Source organism: Anabrus simplex, chromosome X, assembly GCF_040414725.1.
Source record: "Anabrus simplex isolate iqAnaSimp1 chromosome X, ASM4041472v1, whole genome shotgun sequence".
Lineage (NCBI taxonomy): Eukaryota > Metazoa > Arthropoda > Insecta > Orthoptera > Tettigoniidae > Anabrus > Anabrus simplex.
Genome location: NC_090279.1, coordinates 165036373 through 165050132, shown reverse-complemented (window position 1 = coordinate 165050132; position 13760 = coordinate 165036373). Strand labels below are relative to the sequence as shown.

General features: G+C 41.2%; 1 protein-coding gene across 1 annotated transcript in view; it reads left to right on the top strand.

Annotated features, from left to right (window-relative positions):
- The first annotated feature begins 3292 nt into the window (after positions 1 to 3292).
- Positions 3293 to 13760, top strand: part of LOC137503123 (farnesol dehydrogenase-like) — a 41645-nt gene continuing 31177 nt past the window's right edge. The window contains exon 1 of the mRNA XM_068230583.1: positions 3293 to 3473. Coding sequence (XP_068086684.1) covers positions 3342 to 3473 — 132 coding nt within the window. The 5' untranslated portion in view covers positions 3293 to 3341. The remainder of the gene's footprint in view (positions 3474 to 13760) is intronic.

Below are 13760 nucleotides of genomic sequence, written 5' to 3'. Positions count from 1 at the left end.
TTCCCCCCCCCCCCCTCCTTATGAACACAGCGGAGGGGTTTGGCATTGAATTCAGGCTTTTGGCACGCAATCAAGTGATTATAAATTGTATACCACCTTTTCTTCTACCCTGATGGCAATCATTCTGATGACATATTTCCACGAACCGGATTCGAACGGTAGGCTAGTGTCAGATACATTTTCCACTCCAATAAATTACAACGTGTTTTTTATTTTTGTTTTTGCAAGTTGCTTTACGTCGCACCGACACAGATAGGTCTTATGGCGACGATGGGAGAGGAAATGGCTAGAAGTGGGAAGGAAGCGACCGTGGCCTTATTCAAGATACAGCCCCAGCATTTGCCTGGTGTGAAAATGGGTAACCAAGGAACACCATCTTCAGGGCTGCCGACAGTGGGGCTCGAACCCACTAATCTTGCGAATATTAGATACTGGCCGCACTTAAGCGACTGCAGCTATCGAGCTCGGTGTTCTTATCAGAATGATAAATTATTTCTGAATTCCTCTATATAAATAACACATCATCACATTTTTATTCCACACCCAAGACGTTCATGCAAATGGATTTATCAAAGGTAGAAATTACGAGCATAACTTCGACATCCTTTCGTTCTTGAATCAAGACTTTGAAGATAGCGAGTGCAGAATACATGGACAGCCCTAAGTATGCCATAACGACTCGAGTCAAGTAGGAAGTAATTTGATAGGTCGTGTGAGGAGAGAGAGAATTGCACAGTCATGGTCAATGTTTTAAGGAGCTTTGTGCAGGCCAAGTTCTCAGTACTTATAACAACGCTTCGGGTGTAACATTCTTTAATACAATGCAGCGCTGGGAGGGTCGTATTGCAGTCGTTACAGGAACTAGTTCCGGAATTGGAGCTGCGATAACGTATCAGTTACTCGATAATGGAGTGAACGTCGTAGCTTTGGCACGGAGGGTTGAAAAGATAGAGGTGAGTACAGCAAGCCATTTATAAACTGACTGCACAGGAGTGATAACCAATAGCGGCTGAGACAATGAAAATGTCCAACATAATGACGCAATACCAAATACATGAGAGATAATACAGAACAGTCACTGCTGTTATCACAAATATAGCGGACGGGATGACAGCGGCGCTCCTCGTGACAGGACCTGGCAAAATGGCGCCAAACTGGAAAGATTAATGCATTTGAGAGTAATATTTATTTATTTATTTATTTATTTATTTTATTTATTTTATTTATTTATTTATTTATTTATTTATTTATTTATTTATTTATTTATTTATTTATTTATTTATTTAATTTCTTAGGTTTAATATGTGCCAGTTTGCGTTAACTTTGTTCTTCCTTTCTTTATCTGTTTACCCTGCAGGGTTGGTGTTTCCCTCGGACTCAGCGAGGAATCCCACCTCTACCACCTCAAGGTCAGTGTCCTGGAGCGTGAGACACTGGGTCGGGGGATACAGCTGGGGAGAAGGACCAGTACCTCGCCCAGGTGGCCTCACTTGCTCTGCTGAGCAGGGGCCTTGCAGGGGGATGGGAAGATTGGAGGGGATAGACAAGGAAGAGGGAAGGAAGCAGCCGTGGCCTTAAGATAGGTACCATCCCGGCATTTGCCTGGAGGAGAAGTGGGAAACCACGGAAAACCACTTCCAGGATGGCTGAGGTGGGAATCGAACCTACCTCTACTCAGTTGACGTCCTGAGGCTGAGTAGACACCGTTAAAGCCCTCGTACCACTTTTCAAACTTCGTGGCAAAGCCGGGAATTGAACCTGGGCGTCCTGGGGTGGCAGCTAATCACACTAACCACTACACCACAGAGGCGGACTAATGTATTTTACAGTATTTTAAGTTAGAATGTTATCGTTATGTAGAAACATTTTTCAGACTTGAGTAACACTATTCATTTAAATTGTAAATAAATAGAGTCCGCCTTTGTGGTATAGTGGTTAGTATGTTTAGCTGTCATCACCGGAGGCGAGGGTTCAATTCCCGGCTCTGACACGAAATTTGAAAAGTGGTACGAGGGCTGGAACAGGGTCCACTCAGCCTCGGAAGGTCAACTGAGCGGAGGGGGTTCGATTCCCACCTCAGCCATGCTCGAAGTGGTTTTCCGTGGTTCCCCACTTCTCCAGGCAAATGCCACCTACCTTAAGGCCACGGCCGCTTCCTACCCATTTCCTTTTCCATCCGTTCCAATCTTTCCAACAGCCATAAAGCCCCTGTTGAGAATGGCAGGTCAGGCCGCCTGGGCGAGGTACTGGTCATCTTCCACACTTGTATCCCCCGATCAAAAGTCTCACGCTCCAGGACACTGCCCTTGAGGCGGTTGAGGTGCGATCCCTCGGTGAGTCTGAGGGAAGAAACAACCTTGGAGGGTAAACAGATTAAGAAAGAAAGGAAGAAAGAAAGAAAGAAAGAAAGAAAGAAAGAAAGAAAGAAAGAAAGAAAGAAAGGCATTTGTTTATAAAATACATTCTGAAACATTCACTCGAATGGATTCATTGAAGTCTAATGAAGGGTTTCATGATGATTTTAAAGGAAAATAACCGATGTCAAACTAGACAGTAAAAAAGACTAACTAACACGTTAGTAGGTAAAGGTTTATCATCCCTGCCCTAAGTCTTATGGCGACGATGGGCGATAGGCTAGGAAAGGGCTAGGATGGGGAAGAAACCGATCGTAGCCTTATAAAAGGTATAACCTGGTGTGAAACGGAAAACTATCTTCAGGGCTGTTGACAGTGGGGTTCGAACCCACTATCTCCCGAATGCAAGCTGACAACTACGTGACCCAAACCACACAGACAGTCACTCGGTCTTTCTTTCAGCTAGTGTATCGAACTGTATCTCATTTCGTTCTGTACAATGCATTATTATTGGAGACTACTCTTTTAAGGGAGGTATTGGTCCACCTTTGAATGCTAATTGCTATCAACTAAATTTCAATGGAATTCACAATTTTATTCATTTATGTGGTACATGTTTCGTCCTCCTTCGAGGACATCCTCTGTTACAATTGATAGCATGTCGTAGTTAAAAATCCAATTCACAAAAGGTGAACATATGGAGATGAAAATAAATGAAAGAGCACATAACATTTTAAGAAGGAGAAAAACAGTCTATGTCTTGACACTCGCTATTCTGGCCTCCCATCATTGAAAACAACATGCGTGAAATGTCGTTGGGTGTACTTGGAAATACTATATCGAGTTTCTTTATCTTAAGGACGATGATATGTCAGCTTCATCGTCAAGGCGGGGCTGATAAAACGGCTGGTTATCTGCATCTCGCAACTAGTATCCCTGCCATCTGCAACTGTTTTTCTGCGAGGTTTCTACTTTGTAGTGTAGAAGATGGAACGTTGGACAGGACGTGTTGCTGTAGTCACTGGAGCAAGTTCCGGTATAGGAGCCGCTATAGCGTATCAGCTTCAGGATCACGGTCTCCACGTCGTAGCGCTGGCGAGGAGAGAGGAGAAAGTGCAGGTAAGTACAGTGCAGGAGGCCTTGGGCACTGTTACATCATTCCACCGTAAACAACGAGCTACTCATCTCAGGGTGATAGAAAGGATATCCTAGGGCCGGTTCTACCATCTGCTGGTAAAGTGGCTGGCAGCTGCCGGGAAGTAAACTACCTGGAAGGTATAAATCGGCTGGTACTTTGGCTTGCATCCAACCACCTCCGCGCAAGCGCTAGGTAGCTACCCGGAGCTAGACACCGATATACGAAGTTGTTTAGACTGATTTTCAACGATTTCTCGCTTTCGATTGTGGTGCTATCTATCGTCAGATGCATGAAACTCATTTCGATCGTTTTATTTTCCTGTGCTTGCATCTGTTGTTTATCACCAAAAAGACTAATAAGGGGTGTCTTAAGAGTTATGCACAACGATTTATGTCAAGCTTTCGTGATTTTAATCTATGAGCTTCAATATCAATACCTAATTGGGATTAAAATTTCGAGATTACATTTTCTGACGCCAGTTATAACCTGTCATGTAAGGCAACGTTTTTGAAAAGTATTCTCGTAGTAGATTGGTCAAGTTGCTCGCTCCGTAATAAAACGTACGCAGGTTTTCATCGTATTTCTAATTTACATTTAAAAATTTAGTTTAGTTCCCTGCCGTTGTTCTTATATCTCTTTTTACGCGCTTCCATATACGTATACACACATACACACATCTGCGTTACAGACTTATTGCCCGGAGCATTCTTTCTGCAGGCTTCTGTGAATTGATTAAGTATCTCCACGATGCTCTATTTGCAACTAGCTCTGTGACCTCGTTTAGTTCCACATGCTTCCATTTATTGATAATGCATTTCATTCTAGTGTTTAACTTTATGAAGATAAAGTTGTAAGGTATTGTAAATGTAAAGAACTAATCGGGATAAATATCCATTCATAGGAAGAGGAATTCGGGAATGGAATAGTTTCCAATTTCTTCGAAATAATTTACAACAAGACTATGTAAACAACTGATAGGGAATCTGCTACCTGGGCGACATTCCTATATGCTATTAATCATAACATCACTTCCTATAAGTAGCACTCATATAAAGCAAATTCCTAGTAGACATAATATTGTGATTAAACATTTCAACGAAATATTGTACCGGGAACAGCCGGTACGAAACTAAGTCCCCGTAATTAAATTTAAAACTTCGCGTTACACGCCGGCCCAGTAGCGGAAGACAGACTGGAACAGCGAGCAACAGCTGTGTGTGACGTAGAGCGGAGTGACGTCACAGCCTGCCTCACCGTAACACAGAGTGAGCCTAGACTAGTATGGAATGTTCCTTGAGTTTCTTCGGATAATAACTTTTCCTACGATAATGACTAGACAAAATCAACCACATCATCGTGTAGCCCGGTATCTTATCTGCATTCCTGCAAGGTTTGATTAAAATCCGACGCGAGACGACGAAGTTGTGGAGCGAGATGTGAAGGCATGTTTTGGGCGTGAATCGGGTATAAATGGAGAGCCACTGCCTTCGTAATGTCCAGGCCGTACTGTACCTCTGATGACGTCACGCTTTGGGGGGTCTTGAAGGCGATACGCATACGCTCCGCTTGAATAACACACTCGTTTAAATTACTTAAAGAACTGTTAACAACTTATAAAACCAAAACCTATCGTCAAATATTTGTTAATTCTGACATACAATGCATATTCTTCTCCGTAACGTTCTATTTCTCGCGTATATACGTACGTTTGCGTGAGTAAAGCCTAACACTTTGAGACATGTTCTTGCGATTTTATCCATTTTCTGGTCAACTGGAACATTCACATCATACACACTGACAGAAAACATGCAGCCAATTACCATTACTATTTATTACAAATATAAATTATTTCTGCACCTCACTGTTTCCACTGCAGCTTTCCTGGACCTCTTACAGGAAGTTACACCAGTATGGAGTAGGTCTGCTCTCTTTGAAGCACTTTGTTGAATACACAAGTCGGTGTGAATTTTGGAAAAGTTATTTAAAAATGTATTCACCCAAATATAAATAGGCCTACACTGTCCGGCCAGGTCTTCCAATTTCTTCTCGCAGTCACAAATGACTAGGGAATCTGCCAACTGCATTGACTCCAAAGCCAAGGATTTTGTGACACACTTAGGATTGTCTGAATTTAGAAATACCATCTTATATGTATATGACACCAACACACAAAATACTTTGTACACCCCACTTCCAAGTTCTATTGACATGTCTGATGGATACTTTAAGCCCCCTCGATTTATGAAATTCAGATATCTTACTTCTGGAGGTAATTCATGTATAAGATCTGAATCTGTCAGAAGATAAGATTTACATAAATCACACTGCTGTTTGATACTCATATATATTTTTTATTTTAATTTTTTTTGCTATTTGATTTTCGTCGCACCGACACAGATAGGTCTTACGGCGACGATGGGACAGGAAAGATCTAGGAATGGGAAGGAAGCGGCCGTGGCCTTAATTAAGGTACAGCCCCAGCATTTGCCTGGCGTGAAAATGGGAAACCACAGAAAACCATCTTCAGGGCTGCCAACAGTGGGGTTCGAACCTACTGTCTCCCGAATACTGGATACTGGCCGCACTTAAGCGACTGCAGCTATCGAGCTCGGTGATACTCATAAATAAGACTTGCATTTTCAAATACACCGAATTCAGATAAGCCATAGGTCTGATTACATAAAAATATAGGACCTACCTAATGTTACCCATGTTTATAACATAATAAAATAAATTAACTCACCATCTGGACGAGACACTCTTATTTCTCTCAGGATGTGATTTTCAGGGAAGTGCTTGATACACACAACTGTGTTTTGATTAACTATTAAATTCTCCCTGGGAATAGCCTTCTTCCATAACTTAACTCGTTCTTCATCAGAAGGAAACACAAATACCGGAGTGTACTCTCCTTGTTTATAATTGGCTTTGCAGCCAGGCACACAGCAACTCTTAGGCATGGTGATTTCTCTCACTGATCATCTTAATTCAAGTATATACAATTCGTGGTTAATATTAAAACACAGAATGCACAAACTCAATTAATTTTACACTATAAATATAACTTTACACAAATAAACTACAAAATTAAAACACTGAAGAACGATCTTCTTAACCTATAGCTTCACATAAATACACGCTCACACTAAGTTTTCTTCACTAATTAACGACTTTCCACTTAATAATGCAGTCGATGACGACTCATTCTCTCATATATCTGAGTGAACATGCATCCATCGTTAAAAATTTCAATAAAACTGCGAAAATCTATGTTTAACTCTGCTAACTCATGTGCTAAACTTCCCCCCTAACGATCAGCTGATTGCTTTCCCGCGCTCGTTACAGTACGGCCTGGACATCACGAAGGCAGTGGGAGAGCTGCTTCGCTTATACTGAGAGTCAACTCAAGACCTTAGCGATCCCTTTGATGTTAGTCAGACTTCTGGTCGGTGAAAAGGCTTCCGCAGCGCCAAATAATTCCCTAGGTTTATTACTTGTTCTTGAAGTCAGGAGATTCCTTCAATTTGGTTAGATATTCTGGTGAACTGACTTGTTGAACTAAAATGTTTGCCCTGTATAAATATGGAAAATATATCACAGGTTGTATGTTATTCGGGTTCGATACCAACTCTTGTATTTCGTACGTAGATGGCTATGAATAGTTATTGTTCTCAGTGGTGTATGTAGCAAAATAATAATAATTTAATATGATATTGATATCTTATTGCACTGTGTAGGCCTAATTAGTAAGTTTGTTCGAGTTCATTCCACTGTTGTTAAGTTCGCATAATATGTGGGACGTTGAAGATGGATCCAAGAAAACTGTTGGCAATACTGGCTGCAACAGCGTGTTCAATATTAATAATGGCTGCCAGCTGTGAGCAAGACGTGTGTGATGCTGTGACGCTTGAGTCCCCTGTGAAATACTTTAAGTGGAGAAAAATAAAGTAGAAAATCTAAACCAAATTGTTTTAAACGTTTACAGTAGCCTGCGAGATTAGAATCCACTGTGGACTGTGGAAGACGTGAAAAAGTCCGCGCAGCTGATCGGCGTTTCTGTGTACAGAGTTTACACCGCTCGCTTGGAATTTAAACTCCACGGAAAATCCAAGTCTCCAGCGAAAGATCGATGTGTAAGCTCAGCACTCGCCGTAAATAAAACAGGAAGGGCCTTGACACGGTATAGGAATAGGGTCCTTGGCATATTCGATGATAATAATAATAATAATAATAATGTGTACTTTATATTCGTAACCGCCCTCTACCTGCAGAAATGTTGTCATGAGAGGATCATGAGTTCGTTTTTACCTTCCGAATGACGAGACTACAATATTTACAACATTCCTTGAAGCATTGCATTTTGCAATCCCACTCACGGGTGGGTTTTTCAGCATTTTTAACTATGAGAAACTGCCACTGACAGTCGTTGCACGAGAGCGGAATCGTATACTTATGTTGTAAGTCCCCATGTGCCTCACACAAATCGTATTATGAAATAAAAATAAACCTTGCTTCTCTTGCCTTGGTATTCGTCAGTAATCTGTAGGTTTTACATGGTCAATAAAGGAATAAATAGGTATGGTACGTAATCAAAGTACAGCTATGTGAAAGGAAGTGATTTCGTTTGATGCTTCACTGTTTCAGAATGAAGTACTGTACTTGTCAGATGGACGCACGGCGTTAATGATGAGCTGGTTGTGGCAGAGATGGAGAGCGGTGACGAGACGGGAAAGGGGTACAGGGAACGTGCTCACATGCGGAAGGATACTTTTCCTAAGCTCTTGACTTGAATTTCAGTATAGCAGACCCACTGATCTCTATACCTGGATGGCTGGTAGCTTGGGTAGCAGTAAGCCGAATAGAAGATGATTGGCGTCGTAAGATGGCAGCGAGCGCACGGTGCAGTAGACCACGAGGAGCGCGCTTGCTTTGTTTATGCTTAGTTCAGTGACGCCAGGCCTCTTGATTGTAGTTTCACGAGTGTTCTGTGCTGTGTTATTGCAAAGTAAATAGTAGTGTATTTTACGAATTTAGGTTCGTTGCCTTGTAGTATACTTGTGGATTACAAGATTCAATTTAAATATGTATGTGTTTATCTGAAATATGAATGAAGAAACATTCTACGGGGTATTAACATACCGCAGTATTCAGCTTATGGATGTACAAACAGAACCGATCAGCAGAAGGAGAAATCATTTCATCGGGGAGTTTTAATAATAATGTTATTTGCTTTACGTCCCACTAACTACTTTTTAAGGTCTTCGGAGACGCCGAGGTGCCGCAATTTAGTCCCGCAGGAGTTCTTTTACGTGCCAGTAAATCTACCGACACGGGGCTGTCGTATTTGAGCACCTTCAAATACCACCGGACTGAGCCAGGATCGAACCTGCCAAGTTGGGGTTAGAAGGCCAGCGCCTTAACCGTCTGAGCCACTCAGCCCGGCTCGGGGAGTTTTATACTGTACATAAGAATCTTCCTAGGGTAGTGTTTTGAGTTTTAGGTTTATTGTATCTTATTTCGCATATTCCGGGAGCAAAATGGCAATTAATTTTTGTTGGTTTCCTTTCTCGAGACCCGAACATCTAAGATCATCGATTAGGAGTATCAGGCGGGAGAATTGGGAGCCTTCTAAAACAGCTGTTCTCTGCTCGGATCACTTAGAGGAAGACTGTTTTGATATAAATGGACAAACTGTACACCTTAGAAGTGATGTACAGCCAACTGTTTTCAATTTTGCTGAACATTAACTGCAAGTAAAGATTTACTTATTTTTTTTTTATTTCTCATAATTAAACTGACGGTTTCGATGAAATAATTGACGTGACCTTATAACAATCCTAGAAAATGAAGTCTGGAGGAATTCTAGACCTTATTTACATCAGTAATAATTATGGGTTTCAGACACTGGAGTGGTGGGAGAAGGGAAAGTGTGGTGGGTGTTTGGGGCTATTCCATTATACTATTCGTGGTATTTGGGACTCTTTTAACTGGTGTTACATATTTCTGATGATGACTATCAATATCGCTTTGCTAGCTGAATTTAATTAAAGAGGTCTGTAATAGTACATTAAGCTGGAGGTAATGTGATATATTGACTAGTTTTGAATATTTGCTGGTTTTATAAATGTGTACATTTGCTTCAGTGATATTTTAATTTGATAATATGCGCGTTATTTCTTGGAAACAGGAAACAGAAATTCATTATCAAGCACCGATTACGATATGTCGAATCTAGGCCTGTATATTGAGCTACGTTTATAGGTACATCATTTTAAGAATGCATAATTTCGTGGCATACATGTATACAGTTTACAGCAATGTTTCCAGAAACTGGTTTTCACTCGTATTGTGTTACCGATCGCTAATTGCATGTATTCAGCACCTAAGTTAATATTTTCCGGCCGTTATTATACACTCATTCTTATTGCTATCCCGGAGATTTACTGACCTCGGAATGACGTGTCAGTGATCCCAATGTCCTTATGCTTTGAGTGAACATGTCTCTATATTTTTAATTATTCCAATGCGCCATTAATTGCGACTTAAAATTGACTATATTATCATTGCTTCCCCATAAGGAGAGCTCGAGGTTGGGTACGCCAACATGGCGAACCGCGCGTTCAACTTGGCGTACTTTCTCCTGCAGCGGAGACCTGCCATCAGCGATCCATGTATAGAGATCAGTGAGCAGACCACAAGCGCCTAGTGACAGGATCGTACTATGAACCAAACACGAAACGCGCATGCGCGCTTCCATGCTGTACCTCTAGCTGAACGAGACCGCGCTAATGTAACTATTGGAGTTAACAAGTGCTATTATTGTAAGGTGGCTATCGTTATTCGGTGGTTTTATTTCGTTTTGATCTTTCCTTTTTCTTTTCCTTCGTTGTTGTTCTGTTAATTTCTTTTTCTTTTCTTTCGTTGTGGTTATCGTTCTGTTTTCTTCATTTCGTGGGGTTTTGTGAATAAGCAGATAGACAATACGCCTACTCTGTAAGTTCAGTATGTTTACTTGCTCTGAGTGTGGTAGTGTGTACGAAGCAAGAACTACTTTGCGGAGGCATGTAAAACAGAAACATCCTCTGAAACTCGATGAGATAGCGCCAAACTCACGGAAACCACAGGGTAGTGGGATTCATACGTGCAACGTATGTAATAAACCATTGCTCAGCAATCGTGTCTGAAGCGGCATCATCGTAACCCGCACTCTGATACTGTTGGTGGCGAAAGTGAGAGGGGAAGGTGTTCATTTAAGTGTACTATGTGTGATTATACTTCACCAGTAAGAAATGCTATACTTGATCATTTCCAATCGTCCCATGATATGCACATTCACCGTGAGAGGAAAGAATTTAATACATATTCTGATTTTGTGGCTTGGAAAGAAGAAAATGAACGAGGAACCAGTCCTTCTTACGTCAGGAATATGGGGGAAAATAGATGCTGAGATGGAACGAAAATAATTAACTTCCCTTGTAACCGCTCCGGTTATTATACCTACAAAGGGACTGGGCAGAGGCACTTGAAAACCCAAGGAACTTCAAAACTTAATGGCTTTTGTCCGGCCGGAATGAAGGTAGAGTTTTTCACGGATGGGAAGTGTCACGTTAGTTTTACATCTACGCACATTGGACATAAGTGTGAGCTGGGTCATTTGCGTATTCAATAGAAAGACAGAGAAATGTTAGCTTCCAAACTTGTTACCAACATACCGTCGCACGCTGTGCTTGATCAAATACGGTGTTCTATCAGCGAGGAAAAATTAGATCGAGTGCATCTTCTAACTCAGAAAGATATGCAGAACATTAGTCGGTCTTACAATTTATCCTCCGATATAATGAAGCAATAAAGAGGACGGAACTAGCGTAAGCGCCTGGGTGAATGAAATGAAAGAAAGTGAAAATCTTTGTGTACTGTTGTACAAAGAACAAGGGAAGGAGCATCTAGAGCTCAGAACCGAAGACTTCGCGCTTGTGATCATGAATAACGCACAATGTGAAATTTTACAGAAGTACGGTTCAGACTGTATATGTATGGACAGTACTCATGGGATGAACAGTTACGAGTTTGAACAGGTCACTTTATTAGTTTTAGATGATATATATGAGGTTGACGTCAGGAAGGGCATCCGGTCATAAAAACCGCCACGACAAATTCATCTCACCTCATACCCGACCCCGTAGGGAAACGGGACAAGGGTTGGACAAACAATAAGGCAGGGCTTTCCGTGCGCGTTTATCATATCAAACAGAACAGATGAAGCGGCTTTATCTCTCTTCCTGAAAACCATCCGAGAAGAAACTGGTGATATCATTCCGAAAGTATTTATGTCAGACATGGCAGACGCATTTTATAACATGTGGACGAATGTTATGGCTCTGCCTCAAAGAAGGTTATTTTGTGCGTGGCACGTGGACAGAGCTTGGAGAAAAAATTTAACAAAAATAAAGACAAAATCTAAGCAGGAAGAAATATATAAGCTTGTAAGGACTATACTGGAGGAACGAGATCCCGAGTCTTTCTCACTTCTGTTAGAGTCAGGGGTGAAAATGATGAGTGAAGACAGTGATACCTCTGACTACGGAAAGTATTTTCTTCAGCATTATGTGCCGCGTAAATAAATGTGGGCATACTGTTATAGACTGCATTGCGGCTTAAAGACCAATATGCATATTGAGAGAATGCATAGGACGATTAAATACATTTATCTAAAAGGAAAGAATGTAAAACGCTCAGACAAGTCAATTCACGCAATTATGAGTTTTGTGCGAGATAAACTCATTGACAGATTAACTGTTATAGACAAGGGCAAAATAACTTCAAAAATTGCTGACTTGGGAAAGCGTCACAGGACAAGTTTACAGTTGGAGGCTGACACCATCACTCAGCAAGCTGGGTATTGGCACTGCCTTCGTAATGTCCAGGCCGTACTGTACCTCTGATGACGTCACGCTTTGGGGGGAACTTGAAGGCGATATGCATACGCTCCGCTTGAATAACACACTCGTTTAAATTACTTAAAGAACTGTTAACACCTTATAAAACCAAAACCTATCGTCAAATATTTGTTAATTCTGACATACAATGCATATTCTTCTCCGTAACGTTCTATTTCTCGCGTATATACGTTCGTTTGCGTGAGTACAGCCTAATATTTTGAGACATATTCTTGCGATTTTATCCATTTTCTGGTCAACTGGAACATTCACATCATACACACTGACAGAAAACATGCAGCCAATTACCATACTATTTATTACAAATATAAATTATTTCTGTACCTCACTGTTTCCACTTCATGAACACTGCAGCTTTCCTGGACCTCTTACAGGAAGTTACACCAGTAAGGAGTAGGTCTGCTCTCTTTGAAGCACTTTGTTGAATACACAAGTCGGTGTGAATTTTGGAAAAATTATTTAAAAACATATTCACCCAAATATATATACACTGTCCGGCCAGGTCTTCCAATTTCTTCCCGCAGTCACAAATGACTAGGGAATCTGCCAACTGCATTGACTCCAAACCCAAGGATATTGTGACACACTTAGGATTGTCTGAATTTAGAAATACCATCTTATATCTATCTGACACTAACACACAAAATACTTTGTACACCTCAATTCTAAGTTCTATTGACATGTCTGATGGATACTTTAAGCCCCCTCGATTTAGGAAATTCAGATATCTTACTTCTGGAGATAATTCATATATAAGATCTGAATCTGTCAGAAGATAACATTTACATAAATCACACTGCTGTTTGATACTATTTTTTTTGTTGTTGTTGCTATTTGCTTCTCGTCGCGCCGACACAGATAGGTCTTACGGCGACGATAGGACAGGAAAGGTCTAGGAATGGGAAGGAAGTGGCCGTGGCCTTAATTAAGGTACAGCCCCAGCATTCGCCTGGCGTGAAAATGGGGAACCACGGAAAACCATCTTCAGGGCTGCCGACAGTGGGGTTCGAACCCACTGTCTCCCGAATACTGGATACTGGCCGCACTTAAGCGACTGCAGCTATCGAGCTCGGTGATACTCATAAATAAGACTTGCATTTTCAAATACACCGAATTCAGATAAGCCATAGGTCTGATTACATAAAAATACAGGACCTACCTAATGGGACCCATGTTTATGACATAATAAAAAAAATTACCTCACCATCTGGACGTGACACTCTTATTTCTCTCAGGATGTGATTTTCAGGGAAGTGCTTGATACACACAACTGTGTTTTGATTAACTATTAAATTCTCCCTGGGAATAGCC